Source organism: Poecilia reticulata, chromosome 13, assembly GCF_904066995.2.
Source record: "Poecilia reticulata chromosome 13, P_reticulata-male-v2, whole genome shotgun sequence".
NCBI lineage: Eukaryota > Metazoa > Chordata > Actinopteri > Cyprinodontiformes > Poeciliidae > Poecilia > Poecilia reticulata.
Genome location: NC_088842.1, coordinates 8,084,726 through 8,105,233, shown reverse-complemented (window position 1 = coordinate 8,105,233; position 20,508 = coordinate 8,084,726). Strand labels below are relative to the sequence as shown.

The 20,508-nt window shown below is 41.5% G+C and overlaps 2 protein-coding genes across 6 annotated transcripts in view; both read left to right on the top strand.

Moving 5' to 3' along the window:
- Positions 1-6,275, top strand: part of igsf9ba (immunoglobulin superfamily, member 9Ba) — a 92,278-nt gene extending 86,003 nt beyond the window's left edge. For 4 of the 5 annotated variants that reach the window (XM_081614329.1, XM_081614327.1, XM_081614328.1 and 1 more), the window contains 2 exons: positions 323-453; positions 651-6,275. In XM_081614329.1, the coding sequence (XP_081470455.1) occupies positions 323-453; positions 651-856 (337 nt within the window). In that variant the 3' untranslated portion in view covers positions 857-6,275. Of the gene's footprint in view, positions 1-322; positions 454-650 lie in introns of those variants that run through there. The other variant, XM_081614330.1, reaches the window with a different exon arrangement.
- A 13,079-nt stretch (positions 6,276-19,354) lies between these two features.
- The window catches only part of arhgap32a (Rho GTPase activating protein 32a), a 31,905-nt gene continuing 30,751 nt past the window's right edge, over positions 19,355-20,508 (top strand). Inside the window, exon 1 of the mRNA XM_008425004.3 lies at positions 19,355-19,915. The gene's annotated coding sequence lies outside the window, so the exon portion shown is untranslated. The remainder of the gene's footprint in view (positions 19,916-20,508) is intronic.

Below are 20,508 nucleotides of genomic sequence, written 5' to 3'. Positions count from 1 at the left end.
GCTTGAGAGCAACAGCAGTTTCGCCATCTCCACCTCCTGTCAACAGTCCTTTCTCTCACTTTATCTCCTCCATTTTTTCCTCTCTCCTGTCTAACTTTTATCATCCATCAAAGCAGATAGAGGCTGGAAATTCATCATCTTAGTGAAACAGCTCTCAATAGACACTCAAGCGCTCATCAAAATCATGCGATAGCTACTGGAAATAGCAATGAAAGAAATGTTATGTCTCGTTTGTTTGTTTTTTTCAATGAGACGTGATTGAGCAGACTGTTGGATTAATCCGGAGCAATGCATGCTGTGCTGTCTCTTCTCGTCCTCTCAGGGAACCTCTAGGTGCGTCTAGTGATACTGCCGGGTCTGAGAGCTTACCAGCACTGCTACACCACTGTATAACTAAAGCCAAGGGAGTGGCTGCCAATAATAACAACAACGCAACATCTGTGAGGAGAACAGGTTCGTCTGAGGATTTCCTTCTGGTTTCACATCTTTAAAGTTAGGCTTTTGTGGGGGAGGGGAAGGGGGAGGGTTGTGCCAGTTCAGTGTAATTTGTATTCATTATCAACTAGATTTACACCATTATTAAGAAGTGTGTAAAATAGCATTTAGTTTAGAGAGTGAACCAGTGTGTGCCTCGTCTGCCTCCCTTTCAGGTGTGTCTCCCTCTCAGACCCCGCAGCAATCTCAGACACCCCAAGAGAGAGAAGATATCAACCTTCGCAAAAAGAGTAAAAAGCAAAACAAGAACCCTTACCACTACTTGACCTCCTTCCTGCAGCGCAGGCCGTCCGAGGAGGACCAGACAGGCATCCTGGCCAGTGCAGACTCTGAGGGCCCGAATTATGGAACTCTACGCTGACCCGTGTGTCCCACCAAGCCATTAGACCCAATTAAGCTGGCCCCTCATGGAAGCAAAGTCCAAAACACCTCAGTTCCCCCCCCCCCACCCCCCAACGCATCAACAGCGACAAACAAAGGTTTCATACAATCCGTACAACTTGATTTGTCCGAGGAGCCGCAAACTGGATCCTCCAGAGGCTGGAAGTCTCATCTGAAGACAAGAACAATGGCGTTTTTGTTTTTTTTTTGTTTGTTTTTCTTTTCTGAGGAATTTCACTTGAAAATGCTCTGAGAAATATATAATGTATATAACTAGTAAAACAAGGGAATTAAGCTTCCTCTTACAGTAATAAAATGTGTTGGTTGAGTATGACACAACACGTAAAAAAAAAAAAAGATTTTTCCACTCACTTATCATTGAGGGTTCATACCTTTTAGGTTTTTCAGTGAAACAGTGTACTGTTAAAGCCTGGTGCGTCCTTGTAAAGGGACACGAGTCTACCTTTCCTACAATACAACTAGTGTCAGTCTTTAAACACAGGGTTCTTACCGCAAAATATACCTCAGAGTAATCGCAGAGTTGCTGTAATTCTTGTGGTATACTGTACGTACTTGACCTTTTTACACTCTAAAGGTACGGACAAAAACGGTTTATAACGCTCACCCCTCATTCAAATGGATAATATGGCCTAGCTTAATCTTATTTGGATGCTTTTCATTACTGCAGCTAGTGCATCGCGTCTGCTTTTGGGGTTTCTGAGTAGAGAGGAGTGTTTACGCTCTGTGTCGTTACGCCCGTTGCTAGGGCACGGTATCATGACTAAAGACCATAGCCTTCGTGAGGCCTCGTGAAAAATGTCGGGGGACTTTCATGCTCAGCAGAGGTTGGACTTACGGAGCGACAAAGCAAAAGTATGAAGTGTCTGTATGTATCTCATTCTTAAGGAATCATTTGTGAAATTGGGCACATCTTGAGGTGCCTTTTCTTTGCCTTTTGTTGCGTTTTTTTTCTTTCTCTAACATAAACTGCCTTTTTTTCCGTCGCCTTCTCATGTTTGTCACTCTGAAGGAAGCGAGAACTCCAATGTCTGTTTTTTTATATTGCTTTTTTTCTGCCAAGGACACATGAAATAGAGAATGCGTAAGTCTGACTTAGCTTGTTTTAACAATAGTACCAGAAAACTTTTGTTTTCAAAAAATATATTATATATAAAAATTGCGGGGGCAAGAAATCCCAAGTAAACTGCACAGTGAAGATGTAAAAGTTTGACAGCAGCTGTTCGAGTGGAATGTGATTGCTTCACGAAGCTGTAAAACAAGCAATGGGGAATCTCCAAACAAAATGGCCACCCTGACTGTTTATCTCTTAAAAACTGTATATTAATTGCTAGCTACTTCGCTATACGTTTGCTAATTTATTTTTTTTAATTTATTTCTCTCTTTTTGTGACACTAACCGATAATGAATGTATGTTTTGCTGTACAGGAAATGAATGTCCCTACGTCACAGTGCATTTAATGACCCGTCGAAATGCTTACGTAGCGCAGCGGCGATTTGCTGAGACGACCAGACGGCAAAAATAGCTCCAAACTCCAGTATTCAACGGCCACGCCCATTCTGCCGGTTACCGCGTTCTTTGACGATGTTATCGTCGGTCGGTTCTCTTTCCGATTGTTTCGCTAAGGCTAGTTCAGTCACTCAAATACGCATGAAGCAGGTTTTTTATTTTATTTATTTTTTGTGTTTCATTTCAGAAAATTGGAACGTTTTAGCTAAATCCGAGGTTATCCACGTGAATGATTCTCTAAATCTCTTTGGACGAGAAAGCGGCGATTGCTTGAAAGCGAGCGACAAACAAAATAATTGGTTTCATGTAAGATACAAGGAAATGATCTATATTTGTTATGTACTGTACATGGTGTGTATTGTATTTGTAAAGAGAAATCCAACCATGTTTTACAGGAAGACTTTCTTGTACGGGGATGTATGAATAGGTAAAAAAAGAAGAAAAAAAATGGGACGGATATCCCAAGTTAAAAGAAGTTAGATTATATATCAAAGTATTTGCTTACGATACGGCTTTAAGTGGATGTTTTTAAAACATTTTAAGGTGCCTAATTTGTCATACCTTAGCAGACGTTATTTTATCTGAGAAGAAAAGTACACTTAATGTTAGTACCGTACAGTGTATTATTGCCACAGCCCGCTGGCTGCACAAGTTGAGAAGTATTTTCCCTGATGTATTAGTATGTGGACGCCCATTGCTGGACAGGGGAACGCTTTAGAAGCAGAAATGCGTTGCCCTCCACTATATTTCTGAAACAAAGTAATAATGTATTTTGCCCATTCATGAGCACACATGTAGGTTCACAACGGTTTTCTTCACCTTCACGTGTCCAAAGCAAATAAACCTGAAGGAAACTTTTAGATTCTTTTTTATTTTTTTACTCTTACCCCCCTTTTGTTTGGTTTCCTAAAAGCAACGGACATGCTGTAGACATGTACAAAACGTGCTGTGGAGGAAATTGTGTTTACATTAGTTTGATGAAATTAAAGTGTGTTAGGGCATAGTTGCTTTGAACATTACGACTTGGTGCTATGTTTAACTTTGTGGTGCTGTAGAGTAGAGGTCTGAAGATTTGTTTCCGTTTCCGGAAGGAACTTTTTCTCCACTCCCCTACGTGTGCGCACGTGCGTGTGTACGTGCGCGTGTGTTTGAGCAGCTAAACTAGCTCTGGTAGACATTGTCCTAATCATAACAGTGTGACTACAGTGATAGACAATGCTGGAAAAAAAAGTAGACATATAACCTTGAATAATAGAGACTTGTGACATTCAATGAACTCAAAAATGACCTGTTTTCTATAGTGTGTTTTTTGCTATGTCTGTCTGTGCTTCCAAGGTACCCTCTTTAAAATATATTTGTGATGATAATGAAATTATTAACCCAGCCTAAGCGGGAGAAACGTAGCCTGACTTAGATTAGCAACTAGTCACAGGACACATGGAAGAGAATCAGAGCGCGCTGTCAGGTCGGGGAGGAGATCTTTTCTGCAAACTTCCTGTACAGTGCTGTGAAAAAGTATTTGCCTCGTTTAAAGATTTCATCTATTTGTGCTTTTGTTTCGCTTGGAAGTTGATTAAACCATAAAGGTAAATTTAGTAATATCGGTCAAGTGGAACCTGTGCAAATGCAAAATGCATTTTTCAAATGGGTGATAGGGGGAAGCTGTCTGTAAAATGTGGAAGAAATAATCGCCTCCACCCTTCCTGAATCACGAATTGACCACATCTTGGACAGCGGAGCTGAACAGATTATTGCCATATCTGTAAAATCAAGAATTCACATAAGCAGGACTTTTTTTTCTTTTTCAACATAAAAGTTAGCTAAAATTCAAGAAATCAAAACGCAAAAACTCATCAGGAAGAGGTGAAAATCAAAGTCAATGCCATCCATCAGTGGCGTAAAAAATTCTTTAGCAAAGAATTTCCAATCAGTAGTTTGTAACCTTGCTCAAAAAGAAGAAAAAACAAGCTTGGAGTCATCTAGTTTGAACCTAAAATGTGATTAAAATGCTGTGGCTAGATTTTTACTAAGACCTTTCACTTTTGGGAACTATTGAGTGTGACCAATTCAAACAATTCTGAAAAGAAAAATGGTTTGAAATTCCTTCACATTGATGCCAAAGTCATACAATGAATGCCTAATTGTTGCCAACACAACCAGCAGTTAAGTTTACGGGCAATTTTATTTTTCACATTGGTTGATTTGCTGAACTTTTTTCCTTAATAAATAAAATAATCTTTTCAATCAGCATTTTTTCTAAAGTATGACAAAAGAAAAATCAAAAACTTTAAATCTGTAAGCGGGGGAAATGCTTTTCCACAGCAATGTAGATCTATGGTCAACAGCACTTGTTTTTTCAAGCACACTACTACTACTACTACTACGACTGAGAACGCAAGTCTCACCTCACCCAACCATCAACTTTTTTAAACGAACAACTCCTTTTAGTACTGTACAGCTTAGCCATGAGTCGTTCACGCTTGCATTTATCCTCTTGTCAGAAAAGCTCACACATCCCCACTGCTGGTTTTATTTTTTTTTACAAACAGACGCTGTCTTCCGGGCTCGTCATTTGTTTCTTCGCAAAATCCAACGGGAACATGTACAGCGTTTAAGAGGGCTGCTTTTGACGTACTGTTAGCGACATTTTCTGTTCCATTTCTCTTGTTAATTTTGTTTTTTTGTTTTGTTTTGGGGTGGGAGGTGGGTTGTTTCTGCTTACGGCTCTTAGTGCATCACTAGCTACTGATAGGATGATACTTAACAGATTTGACTTTCTTTTTTTTTCCTTTTTCTTTTTTTAAATTGTATTAATCTTGCATGTAGATAGAATTACAAAAATGCCTATTTAGCAATCATTCATGGCCATCTGAGCTGGTTTGTTATTGGACGGAAGCTAGAAAAGTATGTAGTATTTTCTATATTCTCTTTATCTCTTTTGTTCGTTCGTTTGTTTCTGTTTGTTCTTCATGTGTACCAGCACTGAGAAGCTAGAATGTATAATTAATCGTAGGCTACTATAAGCACTACATTGTTGACTGTTTTAGCTCATATTCAAGCAAACCCAGTAGTGCTTAAAAGAAGTGAGAAATTCCCATGTTTCGTTTCACCTTCATCCACCGAACTCTGTGCTGTACATCACATGTTTACATTCTGCATTTTACATGTTTTTGTTCTCGTTTAGGTTTTGATCACGATGTCCATATGTAAATATTCAGAGTTAAAACTTTTTCCACTCTTCTCTTTTTTAAAAACAATAACACTGATTGTTTTTTTGTTTTTTTTTTTAGAAATGCCATTCTATTCTGTCACTGCATCAGTTTTTGATGCTTTACTTAACTTTTTTTTTTTTTTTGAGCAATTAACTCATACTGTATGGTGCTGTACCAAAGCCTTATGTATAATATCTGTACTACTTTTTTTTTTTTCTTTGCCACTGCTATCCAGTGACTCGTCTTGAGATCTTGAGGTCACTACTCATGTTCAACTGCCATGAATTTTCTTTTAATTTCTCTCTCTCTCTCTTTTCTCTCCGAGTAAGCAGAAACCTGAACGAACTAAAATGTAAAAAAAAAAGAAAGAAAAAAAAAAGGAAATCACACTCTGGCTTGTTACCAAACGGGCCTGGATGTACAGCAGCAGTCGCCATCACAAGCCTTTATAGGGGTAAAATGCACAGGCTCACTCCTGGTGGCTCATCATGACGTAGACATGGGCCTATAACACGATCTCTGCTCTATCTATGGCATGTCTATGAGAACATGAGCGCAGTGTTGTATCCATGTCACCATATCATTTCAAATGCTTAGTCCTATACAAGACTTTCCTCTCAAATTTTTGTATTTTGATATAATAAAAAAAATCAAAAGAGGTTTTTAGTTTCGCTGCGTGTGTGTTTGTTTCCTTGTGTGCTTCCAGAATTTCGCTGCAGTTCAAATGCTGGACACAGGGGGTGAGTGTTGGTCAGAATTTGGAAAGAAAGAAAGTGATGCACCGTGATAATCAGGTCAGGTTTTCTGCTTCCCATTTTTGATTTCTAGGACACCCTGGTCAGAGCAGAGTAGAAGTGCCAAGTTTCAGATTTATTTTTTCCCTTTAGTAAAAACAAAAAACACTTGAAATTTGGAATAAAGGAAAGTAGAATCCAAGCATATTTTGGATGTTTTCACCCATATGTTAAAGGAGGAAAACACTCGGTTCCTTTTGCGCTTGTGTTTAAATTCTTTTAGGTGACTGATGGAGAGCAAACAAATGAGCCGCCATTCTTCTTCACACACCTGAGTGAAATGTAAAGTTCAGCTAATCCGCTGTTTAAACACTCAGCCGCCCTGAGGCCTCAGTTTCAACCAGGCTGCTAAAACCGTATAGCTAGTGTGTGTATATCATTAAGCACACACAGGGCGGCTTTATAGTTGACACAACTTAAAAAGAAACATTAGTATTATTAATTCTTTTTATGTCCCAGCCAAATTTTACGCTTTATTTCCTCTGAAAAACCTGCATTTGCATCTCGCGCCGCTTCATTAAGTCAGAGGACTCCAAAGCCCTGACAGATGCCATTTTATTTGGCACTACATGCATCGTTATTAATTAGAGATAATAAAATGAAACTAAAAGTATATTAAAAAGTATAAGCAGTGATTAAAAAATAGAGTTCTAGGGAAGTGTGCTAAGTAAGTCAGTAAATTACTTCAGTTTTTGTGTCTGTCGCTCTAATAAATTCAAAATTAACAGGATAAGGAGATTGCACCCAAATGGTGGCTCATTAAGGGCCATCCCAGACTAACAATAAAAATGGGGTTAGTTGGGGAGGAAAAAAAATGTCAATGTTTTGTTATACGGTATGGCTAAAAGGTATTTTTCCACTCTTAGATGTTTCAAATGCTAAATATTTCCACATCGCACAAGACAACCAAAGTAAATACTAGATACAGTTTTACACATTGTGACTTAATGCATTAAGGGTAAACAGCTATCCAAACCAAAGTGATACTAAATGCAAATATATTTCCTTAAATCAGGAAATAATTGTGATTAACTTAATTTCTGGCCACATCCAGGGCTGATAATTGTCACACGTAGAATTAAAAAAATAAATACTTAAATAGAAACAATCTGACAGCGTGAAGAATCAGAATGAGCCGTTTTAGGGTTCTGTCACTTTAAGAGCTGCTGGCCACGCCTCCCCAACTCAATGTTTATACTTTATACATGTCAACATGGTGGCAGACAGATGGCTAACCACACATCTTTGATCCCGAGTCAGATCCAGAACGAGAAGAGGTGGAGCTGACCAATGAGCTCTTTGAATGATGAAGTAGGCGGAGCTCCGCTTGGGTTGCTCGGTGAGGGGAGGGGCTTGTATGCCCATTGTGGCGTCATAATTAGGAGGTTTTCGAAATGGCTTTTTTCCCCACACACCAAAAAGCATTAACTGTTTGCCAGAAAACATCTGGATTGCTTTTTTTCTTTGTTTTTGTTTTCTTTTTTGCACTTGGACTTTTTCTAGAATCAATAAAAACCCAAATGAAAGTAGAAAACTGAGTAAAAAGTGAATTTTGCATAATAGGTCCCCTTTAACATTTTTTAAATTGTCTCAAGAAAGTATTATGACTCATACTTTATACCTAAAGCGCTTTATTACCAAGGAATACAAAGGTAAATGGAATCATTGTTAAATAACATTTGAATGATAATCCTTCACCATATACAAAGTCATGAATGACATTGAATCATACTAATGGAATTTTTGTTTTGATGCTTCCAACTTTCTCAATCCACACTAAAAAAATATAGGCAAAAACAAAATTTTCTTTCGAATATCAGATTACTTGGTTAACATTTTTAATTTGCTTTAGAATGTTGGCTAAGTCCTGCTCTTTAAAACTGATGTTTGCTGCAGAGGTTCTGAATTCTCCTAGCATTCTCCGTGGTGAGGTGTTCCGGGCACGTCCAACCAGGAGGAGAGCCCACTGAAGACCCAGGACACGCTGGAGGGACTATGTCTCTCGGCTGGCCTGGGAACGCCTTGGGATTCCCCCAGAGGACATGGAACAAGTGTCTGAGGAAAGGGAAGTCTGGACCTCCCTTCTTAAGCTGCTACGACCCGATCCAAGAGGAAGAAAATGGATGGATGAAATGGATGGACAGTTGTAATCACAACTCCCTTACTCTTTAAGCAAGTTTTTCACTGTTATTCATCCATATCAATATCTCTGTCCATGTTTGTTCCTAGGGGAGATTAGAAAAATCATTACCTGGACAGTGCTCTCATCAGGGTGCCTGTCTTCTAATCCCGTTTTCATCAAAGGAGAAGTAGAGTATTCAGACTCAGCTGTCGTCTTTTCACAGAAAACTTCCCCAGCCGGGTAAGCATCAGAATTAAACGCATTGAAAAGATCATACCGAGTGAAAGTGCACCTGTCCTGAGAGCTACTTTTTTCTAAATTGCTACCAGAAATAGTTTCTCAAAACTGTTCCTCATTCCTGAGGTCAATCAAATATCCAATGCCAAAACCCACGGGAAAAAAACCATGCTGACTAAGATCTCTGCCATATTAAAAACCAGGGGGAGCGCGACAGGTGAGGTTTGTGCTGATATCAACTCCTTTGATCGCAAACTCTGCAGGTGGTGAATTCTGATTAGTTGGGAGATTGAACATTGTAGATATTCTCTTCTTTTGCCCTTTTCTGCAGCACTCAAGTTAAGGTTTGATAGCCAGTTCTCTTATTTCCATAGCAAACATCCCCAGGAGGGAAAGTTAGCTCTTTTGGAAGATTGGCCACATCGTTCCCTAGGACAGATCTCTCTTGATGGGTCCGGTCTTCTAATGCCGCTTTCGTCCGAGTAGAGATTGAGCTTTTAGACTCAACGGTCTTCTTGTCACCGCAAACTTCCCCAGCCGGGGTAGTTTGTTCTTTGGGATCATCCTAGGGAACGATTTCTCTTGATGCGTCCAGTCTTCTAATATCCCTATCATCAGCACAGAGGTTGAGGTTTTAAACTCAACGGTCTCCTTTTCAATCCAAACTTCCCCAGCCGGGGTAGTTTGTCTGTACGATAAATTTGATGCGTGTCTCTTCTTGGTATAATAGAAGTTTGTTCTTTGGGAACAAACTTCCCCAGCCGGGGAAGTTTGTTCTTTGGGATCAGAGAAATCGTTCCCTTCGACAGATCTTTCTTGATAGGTCCGCATTCCTCAGAGCTCAGGTTGAGGTTTTGGTCGCCTCGTTTTCCTCCTTATCGCTCCAACCCTTCTAAGTCTGTGAACTTTGGGAGAACCGGGTAAATCGTTGTCTTCATCCGCGGTGTCTCTATCAGAGTGATCTGTAAAATCTGTTTGTTTTTTTATGGCCTGTTGAGCCACCGTAAACTGCCCCAGCCGGGGAAGCTTGCTGCGCGTTTTCTTGTGATGTGTTCTTCAGAGTCCAGGAAGGTTTGAAAAGACACGCATCAAATTCATCGTATTCATTTTCGTCCTTACAGCTAGTGATGTCAAAGGTCACTCCAGGAAGCAGCTTATTGAAAAGCTTTCTCACTCCTGTTGTTATTAAGTAACCTGCTCCAAAAGTAATAGGACAAAAAATTGTCTTAAAAGCAATTTGTTCCATGGTAAAAGTACTTAACACAGTGATCACTAGTGAAGAGATGCTTGGTTTTATAACCTCTTCTTTTGAGAGTCAAGCATTCATAACCTCAGATGTTCTTTGATCTATGTCATAGATGATGTCATAGCTACAATGAGTCACTGTAGTTCTGGGGGAATGTCTTGCTTCTGATCGTTGCTATGGAAACGGTCAAAACTTTACAACTGCGTCACGCCCCGTTTACACAACAACGATTCGGGGGAAAACGGAAGAGTTTTGTTGCGTTTGTAGTGTGCGTTTACACGAAACCACCGAATGTTTTCTCTAACAACGGCACAGATTGAAAACGGGTTCCAGAGTGCGATATTTCTGAAACGTACCGTTTTCCGTTGTCGTGTAAACCTAGAAAATGCATCTTTTCTTCCAGAGAATCCCCAGCTCATGCATAGTATGACGCAAAACATAGCTGCTTCCTACAATCCACAGAAGAAGAAGAAACTACTCACAATGCTGGTGTTACTGTTTCCGCATCAGATACACGGCTGCTTGTTCAGCGCTATTATCTAGAGAACTACGGACCAGGACCAGCCCGGCTCCAGACGAGTTTAACAGGGGGGGCATCGACTTATTTTGGGGAGCAAAATGAATCTACGTTGCTGAACATAGACAACAACATCAGTAGCATACAGGCTACTTGTTAGCAAGCTTAACGTGCTGTATTGATATTAGCTAGTCATCTTTTAGCTATCATCACCTGCATCCAACAGCTTTACTCAACTCAGTCGGTTAGTTCGGGGAAAAACTGTGCAGTTATTTACGTTTTGCTGGTTTGCTGCCATGATTCTAACACACACCTGCACAGCAGCAGCAGGTCTCCTTCGCTGCCTCACAAGTGTAAACCCAGTGCGAGCGTCTCAGCTTTCATGTTGCGTTTGAAGGCGGCTCGGAAAAACAAGTTACGACTTGTTAGCAACGAATTAAACTGTTTTAACTGCTGAAAAAGGTAACAGAGGACATAGATATGGGACGTGCGGGAACTCCTATTTTATCAAATTGATATACGAATAACAGACTGTTGGCCATTCATAATTATGAAAACACTGATTGTGTTTTTTATGATGAAAAAACACAATCAGTGTGTTTATTATATATAAATATGTGTTTATTATATATAAATATATAATTATTTATATATAGTATATAAATAATATATTATTATTTGTATAATATAAATAATATGTATTATTTATAATAAATACTATAAATATTATCATAATAAATATTATTACAATAATATTTATTATTATTAAATCATAATTGGATTATCAATTAATTGAATTATATAATTGAATTAATGACTAATTATTATTAATTATTCGGCTCTTGGGACGTGGAATGTCCCAAGAGGAGAGAGGCTGGGCTCTCCCTTAGAGATGGGCTGAGAAGCTCAGTCATCTGGGAGGGACTCAGAGTAGAGCTGCTGCTCTTTCACGTCAAGAGGAACCAGTTGAGGTGGCTCTGGCATCTGGTCAGAATACCTCCTGGACGCCTCCGTGGTGAGGTGTTCCGGGCACGTCCAACCAGGAGGAGAGCCCACTGAAGACCCAGGACACGCTGGAGGGACTATGTCTCTCGGCTGGCCTGGGAACGCCTTGGGATTCCCCCAGAGGACATGGAACAAGTGGCTGAGGAAAGGGAAGTCTGGACCTCCCTTCTTAAGCTGCTACGACCCGATCCAAGAGGAAGAAAATGGATGGATGAAATGGATGGACAGTTGTAATCACAACTCCCTTACTCTTTATGCAAGTTTTTCACTGTTATTCATCCATATCAATATCTCTGTCCATGTTTGTTCCTAGGGAAGATTAGAAAAATCATTACCTGGACAGTGCTCTCATCAGGGTGCCTGTCTTCTAATGCCGTTTTCATCAAAGGAGAAGTAGAGTATTCAGACTCAGCTGTCGTCTTTTCACAGAAAACTTCCCCAGCCGGGTAAGCATCAGAATTAAACGCATTGAAAAGATCATACCGAGTGAAAGTGCACTCGTCCTGAGAGCTACTTTTTTCTAATTTGCTACCAGAAATAGTTTCTCAAAACTGTTCCTCATTCCTGAGGTCAATCAAATATCCAATGCCAAAACCCACGGGAAAAAAAACATGCTGACTAAGATCTCTGCCATATTAAAAACCAGGGGGAGCGCGACAGGTGAGGTTTGTGCTGATATCAACTCCTTTGATCGCAAACTCTGCAGGCGGTGAATTCTAATTAGTTGGGAGATTGAACATTGTAGATATTCTCTTCTTTTGCCCTTTTCTGCAGCACTCATGTTAAGGTTTGATAGCCAGTTCTCTTATTTCCATAGCAAACATCCCCAGGAGGGAAAGTTAGCTCTTTTGGAAGATTGGCCACATCGTTCCCTAGGACAGATCTCTCTTGATGGGTCCGGTCTTCTAATGCCGCTTTCGTCCGAGTAGAGATTGAGCTTTTAGACTCAACGGTCTTCTTGTCACCGCAAACTTCCCCAGCAGGGGAAGTTTGTTCTTTGGGATCATCCTAGGGAACGATTTCTCTTGATGCGTCCAGTCTTCTAATATCCCTATCATCAGCACAGAGGTTGAGGTTTTAAACTCAACGGTCTCCTTTTCAATCCAAACTTCCCCAGCCGGGGTAGTTTGTCTGTACGATAAATTTGATGCGTGTCTCTTCTTGGTATAATAGAAGTTTGTTCTTTGGGATCAGAGAAATCGTTCCCTTCGACAGATCTTTCTTGATAGGTCCGCATTCCTCAGAGCTCAGGTTGAGGTTTTGGTCGCCTCGTTTTCCTCCTTATCGCTCCAACCCTTCTAAGTCTGTGAACTTTGGGAGAACCGGGTAAATTGTTGTCTTCATCCGCGGTGTCTCTATCAGAGTGATCTGTAAAATCTGTTTGTTTTTTATGACCTGTTGAGCCACCGTAAACTGCCCCAGCCGGGGAAGCTTGCTGCGCGTTTTCTTGTGATGTGTTCTTCAGAGTCCAGGAAGGTTTGAAAAGACACTCATCAAATTCATTGCATTCCTTTTCGTCCTTATAGCTAGTGATGTCAAAGGTCACTCCAGGAAGCAGCTTATTGAAAAGCTTTCTCACTCCTGTTGTTATTAAGTAACCTGCTCCAAAAGTAATAGGGAAAAAAATTGTCTTAAAAGCAATTTGTTCCATGGTAAAAGTACTTAACACAGTGATCACTAGTGAAGAGATGCTTGGTTTTATAACCTCTTCTTTTGAGAGTCAAGCATTCATAACCTCAGATGTTCTTTGATCTATGTCATAGATGATGTCATAGCTACAATGAGTCACTGTAGTTCTGGGGGAATGTCTTGCTTCTGATCGTTGCTATGGAAACGGTCAAAACTTTACAACTGCGTCACGCCCCGTTTACACAACAACGATTCGGGGGAAAACGGAAGAGTTTTGTTGCGTTTGTAGTGTGCGTTTACACGAAACCACCGAATGTTTTCTCTAACAACGGCACAGATTGAAAACGGGTTCCAGAGTGCGATATTTCTGAAACGTACCGTTTTCCGTTGTCGTGTAAACCTAGAAAATGCATCTTTTCTTCCAGAGAATCCCCAGCTCATGCATAGTATGACGCAAAACATACCTGCTTCCTACAATCCACAGAAGAAGAAACTACTCACAATGCTGGTGTTACTGTTTCCCCATCAGATTCGGTTCCCTCAGCGTCTCTTCACCGCTCCGCACCGCCCAGGTGGCAAAATACACGGCTGCTTGTTCAGCGCTATTATCTAGAGAACTACGGACCAGCCCCAGCTCCAGACGAGTTTAACAGGGGGGGCATCGACTTATTTTGGGGGGCAAAATGAATCTACGTTGCTGAACATAGACAACAACATCAGTAGCATACAGGCTACTTGTTAGCAAGCTTAACGTGCTGTGTTGATATTAGCTAGTCATCTTTTAGCTATCATCACCTGCATCCAACAGCTTTACTCAACTCAGTCGGTTAGTTCGGGGAAAAAACTGTGCAGTTATTTACGTTTTGCTGGTTTGCTGCCATGATTCTAACACACACCTGCACAGCAGCAGCAGGTCTCCTTCGCTGCCTCACAGGTGTAAACCCAGTGCGAGCGTCTCAGCTTTCATGTTGCGTTTGAAGGCGGCTCGGAAAAACAAGTTACGACTTGTTAGCAACGGATTAAACTGTTTTAACTGCTGACAAAGGTAACAGAGGACATAGATATGGGACGTGCGGGAACTCCTATTTTATCAAATTGATATACGAATAACAGACTGTTGGCCATTCATAATTATGAAAACACTGATTGTGTTTTTTATGATGAAAAAACACAATCAGTGTGTTTATTATATATAAATGTGTTTATTACATATAAATATATAATTATTTATATATAGTATATAAATAATATATTATTATTTGTATAATATAAATATGTATTATTTATAATAAATACTATAAATATTATCATAATAAATATTATTACAATAATATTTATTATTAAATCATAATTGGATTATCAATTAATTGAATTAATGACTAATTATTATTAATTATTCGGCTCTTGGGACGTGGAATGTCCCAAGAGGAGAGAGGCTGGGCTCTCCCTTAGAGATGGGCTGAGAAGCTCAGTCATCTGGGAGGGACTCAGAGTAGAGCTGCTGCTCTTTCACGTCAAGAGGAACCAGTTGAGGTGGCTCTGGCATCTGGTCAGAATACCTCCTGGACGCCTCCGTGGTGAGGTGTTCCGGGCACGTCCAACCAGGAGGAGAGCCCACTGAAGACCCAGGACACGCTGGAGGGACTATGTCTCTCGGCTGGCCTGGGAACGCCTTGGGATTCCCCCAGAGGACATGGAACAAGTGGCTGAGGAAAGGGAAGTCTGGACCTCCCTTCTTAAGCTGCTACGACCCGATCCAAGAGGAAGAAAATGGATGGATGAAATGGATGGGCAGTTGTAATCACAACTCCCTTACTCTTTACGCAAGTTTTTCACTGTTATTCATCCATATCAATATCTCTGTCCATGTTTGTTCCTAGGGGAGATTAGAAAAATCATTACCTGGACAGTGCTCTCATCAGGGGGCCTGTCTTCTAATGCCGTTTTCATCAAAGGAGAAGTAGAGTATTCAGACTCAGCTGTCGTCTTTTCACAGAAAACTTTCCCAGCCGGGGAAGCATCAAAATGAAACGCATTGAAAAGATCATACCGAGTGAAAGTGCACTCGTCCTGAGAGCTACTTTTTTCTAAATTGCTACCAGAAATAGTTTCTCAAAACTGTTCCTCATTCCTGAGGTCAATCAAATATCCAATGCCAAAACCCACGGGAAAAAAAAACATGCTGACTAAGATCTCTGCCATATTAAAAACCAGGGGGAGCGCGACAGGTGAGGTTTGTGCTGATATCAACTCCTTTGATCGCAAACTCTGCAGGTGGTGAATTCTGATTAGTTGGGAGATTGAACATTGTAGATATTCTCTTCTTTTGCCCTTTTCTGCAGCACTCATGTTAAGGTTTGATAGCCAGTTCTCTTCTTTCCATAGCAAACATCCCCAGGCGGGAAAGTTAGCTCTTTTGGAAGATTGGCCACATCGTTCCCTAGGACAGATCTCTCTTGATGGGTCCGGTCTTCTAATGCCGCTTTCGTCTGAGTAGAGATTGAGGTTTTAGACTCAACGGTCTTCTTGTCACCGCAAACTTCCCCAGCCAGGGAAGTTTGTTCTTTGGGATCATCCTAGGGAACGATTTCTCTTGATGCGTCCAGTCTTCTAATATCCCTATCATCAGCACAGAGGTTGAGGTTTTAAACTCAACGGTCTCCTTTTCAATCCAAACTTCCCCAGCCGGGGTAGTTTGTCTGTACGATAAATTTGATGCGTGTCTCTTCTTGGTATAATACAAGTTTGTTCTTTGCTTCCCCAGCCGGGGAAGTTTGTTCTTTGGGATCAGAGAAATCGTTCCGTTCGACAGATCTTTCTTGATAGGTCCGCATTCCTCAGAGCTCAGGTTGAGGTTTTGGTCGCCTCGTTTTCCTCCTTTTCTCTCCAACCCTTTTAAGTCTGTGAACTTTGGGAGAACCGGGTAAATCGTTGTCTTCATCCGCGGTGTCTCTATCAGAGTGATCTGAAAAATCTGTTTGTTTTTTATGACCTGTTGAGCCACCGTAAACTGCCCCAGCCGGGGAAGCTTGCTGCGCGTTTTCTTGTGATGTGTTCTTCAGAGTCCAGGAAGGTTTGAAAAGACACTCATCAAATTCATCGTATTCCTTTTCGTCCTTATAGCTAGTGATGTCAAAGGTCACTCCAGGAAGCAGCTTATTGAAAAGCTTTCTCACTCCTGTTGTTATTAAGTAACCTGCTCCAAAAGTAATAGGGAAAAAAATAGTCTTAAAAGCAATTTGTTCCATGGTAAAAGTACTTAACACAGTGATCACTAGTGAAGAGATGCTTGGTTTTATAACCTCTTCTTTTGAGAGTCAAGCATTCATAACCTCAGATGTTCTTTGATCTATGTCATAGATGATGTCATAGCTACAATGAGTCACTGTAGTTCTGGGGGAATGTCTTGTTTCTGATCGTTGCTATGGAAACGGTCAAAACTTTACAACTGCGTCACGCCCCGTTTACACAACAACGATTCGGGGGAAAACGGAAGAGTTTTGTTGCGTTTGTAGTGTGCGTTTACACGAAACCACCGAATGTTTTCTCCAACAACGGCACAGATTGAAAACGGGTTCCAGAGTGCGATATTTCTGAAACGTACCGTTTTCCGTTGTCGTGTAAACCTAGAAAATGCATCTTTTCTTCCAGAGAATCCCCAGCTCATGCATAGTATGACGCAAAACATAGCTGCTTCCTACAATCCTCAGAAGAAGAAGAAACTACTCACAATGCTGGTGTTACTGTTTCCCCATCAGATTCGGTTCCCTCAGCGTCTCTTCACCGCTCCGCACCGCCCAGGTGGCAAAATACACGGCTGCTTGTTCAGCGCTATTATCTAGAGAACTACGGACCAGCTCCAGCTCCAGACGAGTTTAACAGGGGGGGCATCGACTTATTTTGGGGGGCAAAATGAATCTACGTTGCTGAACATAGACAACAACATCAGTAGCATACAGGCTACTTGTTAGCAAGCTTAACGTGCTGTGTTGATATTAGCTAGTCATCTTTTAGCTATCATCACCTGCATCCAACAGCTTTACTCAACTCAGTCGGTTAGTTCGAGGAAAAAACTGTGCAGTTATTTACGTTTTGCTGGTTTGCTGCCATGATTCTAACACACACCTGCGCAGCAGCAGGTCTCCTTCGCTGCCTCACAGGTGTAAACCCAGTGCAAGCGTCTCAGCTTTCATGTTGCGTTTGAAGGCGGCTTGGAAAAACAAGTTACGACTTGTTAGCAACGAATTAAACTGTTTTAACTGCTGAAAAAGGTAACAGAGGACATAGATATGGGACGTGCGGGAACTCCTATTTTATCAAATTGATATAGGAATAACAGACTGTTGGCCATTCCAAGGTAAAAACAATAAACAGCTTCCAGTCCGGGGCTCGCTACAGACACTGTGAAAGCTCAAACAAGGTGTTTCAGCAAAGTTATCCCACTTTTTCCAACTGTATGCGCCCTAATCAGACGCACACAATGCGTGTTTTCTCACGCAAATCCACATGCCTTCAAGTACAACTTTTTTTTTAAACACATGCACACTTTCAAAGTTTCAAAGAACCTAGCACCAACTAGGCGCAGCGAGAGCATTACACCTTTTCGATGTGTACCGTTACTGTGTAAACACAGATCGTAATCGTGTAAACAAAAGTGCCGTTTTTGTTGGATCGTTGTCGTGTAAACGCCCCCTAATGTTTTCAAACATGCATTTTGGAGACTGAAACGTTTCTCTGGTGTATTATCTCTCAGGAGAAGCGTTAAAGCAACCTTTAGCTTGAGCCTCCTACAGCCACATAACGTCTCCAGAATCGTTTTGGTCCATTCGAGAGCAAAGAGCGTTTTTGTTTGGGGCTCGCGCTCAAAACCGGCATTTTTAAAAGCCGGCTGGTGTTTATGAACGACGCCACTGATGGGATTCGTAAACTGTTTAGAACAACGAGCTACGGATGCATCCGGATGGTATGAAAACAAATGTTTACAAACAAGGTTGGAAACGCCATGGCAACCGGCCAACAGACAACTGGAAGAGGCAGAAAGAAGCAAGCTCCGCCGTAATTTTTCACTCTTGATTCCACATCAGTGTTGCAGGAGAATCCCCGTTTTTTGTACATTCAAACTGGAGCAGATTAGATTCGGCCTGCAGATTTTTAAACATTAGCCCGGTTGCTAATGTGGTATATGAGGTAAGCCAGTGTAAGAGCTGGTCGAACTAGGAGTCCGTGGCATTGCGGCATCAGTTTTTAAAACATGTTTCTCAAACTACTGTTCAAGTGTCACTGGTGGCTCTTGGGCTGCGTGACATGTGCTGTAACACAGACTGCTACAAGAGAGCCTTTCGGAATCACCATCAGCATCTTTTTGAAGAAAATCATAACAACATTTGATTTCCCCTCTGGGATTAATAAAGTATTTTCAAACTGAATCAAAACGAATTCTATCCCAGCTCTCAACCTCTCTGCAGTGTCATTTCTGACCCTGCAGCTGTGCTTTTTTTTTGTTCTCCACATGTTTGTTTACGAATTCTCTATAACAAAGTCTCTGCGACAGTCTCAGAACAGCTGTATTTATGCTGATATCAAATCACATTCAGCTGGACTCTTTACTAACTGTGATTTCTGAACAAAGTTGATTTCATGGGATAAGAAAAGCATCAAGCTTTTCCGATTTCTAAATGAAAAGCGCGTATCATAGTCGTCCTACTTCTACACAATTATGCACTACATAAATATGGACTATTTTTTTCTTATTTTATTTTATAGCTTGACAGCTTCCTGCTTGTTTTGTGTTGTATTTGTTGCTGCTTCTTGGCCAGGACTCCCTTGAAAAAGAGATTTTTAATCTCAATCTGTTTTCATGCCGGTAAAATACATTTAAATAATAATAACAATAAACAATCTCATATAAAATGTAGAAAAACCTCAATGAACATGACTATGTTGGTTAGAAGAATAAAGTTTATAAATGATCAGAATCATTGTGTGCCCTGAGCAAGAACAAAACCTGAATTTCCACTTAATTTTCTTCGGTGGATATTAAAAAAAAAAAAAAAAAAAAGGTATAATGATTATGAGCGATCTCAACACCAGTTTTCACTCCTCTCACTGTTACCGCCCACCCACAGTGGAGGGGTTATGTAATTGTTGTACCAAAAGCATTACCTAACACCGCACAACTGCGGTTCCTCGATGCTCGCGAATGTAATGAATCAGCGCCTGCCTGCAAACCCTCACGCCTACATCAAATCTGGGTCCCTGGTTTGGGGAGAAGAGGAGGTGGAGGAGGAGGAAGAGGAGGGGGTAGAGAGAGAGAAAAAAGGTCTGGGAACCCCGGAGGCTCAAACAGGCGCGAGCACGAATCCAGTTTCAGCAGTGCGCGCTCCCGACGCCCGGACACATACACTCTCTCTCTCTCTCTCTCTCTCTCTCTCTCTCTCTCTCTCTCTCTCTCTCTCTCTCTCTCTCTCTCTCTCTCTCTCTCTCTCTGTCTTTCTCTGTCTTCCAGCCACGGAATCACTCGCCAGCCCCTCTTTTGTAGAGCGAGATGCCGCACCTGGTCGCGGGCTTTCCTGCCAACACCATCTACCTCAGATGATCAGCCGTGGCCTGTCTTTGAGTGACCGACCGTCCGGGCTGCGTGGGTCTGCAGTGCGATGCGATGCTGGCTGGCAGCATGCTTCCTAACCGAGGAGCCGAGCGCCGAGCAGCATAGAGGAGGCGGCGGAGAGGAGCAGCGCGCGCAGTCGCAGGTAAGTTTACCGCTGGATGATCCCGTCGCCTCGCGCGGACAGGTGAACCCTCCTCGCGCTGTTCCGAACTCGAGTCGCGACCACCACCGGCTGCTGCCCATTAAATCGATCAGTTCACGCCGAAGCTGTGAAATAATCGATTATCATAGTCTCTCTCTCTCTCTTCGCCTCTCCCCCTCTTTGAGTACGTGCGTGTGTGTGTGTGTAGGGGTGTGTGTGCGTGTGTGTGTGTGCGCGCGCGCTGTTAATGCGCCTGGTATCCGCCAGGCCCAACAGGTCATAGTACACCGCCGGTAAACTTTTCTCATTGGTCATTTAGTGCGCATTATGTTGCATCAGAGGTTATAAAAAACAGACTGTAGTTTATCTGTATGGTGTGATGTCTGGTCAGGAAATGATGAGTCTGCCGCAATGCTTAGCAACAGGCCTGCAACAAGTGCGAGATGTATTCAACATTTTATTATGTCATGTGATTAAAATGTCGGCTGTAAAGAGCTTGGTTGAACTCTCCCGGTCATCAAGGAAATGACAATTATTGCCGGCTGAAGTCACAGAAAGCGAGCTAAGCGGCGGCTTAAATCAACTGTTTTTGC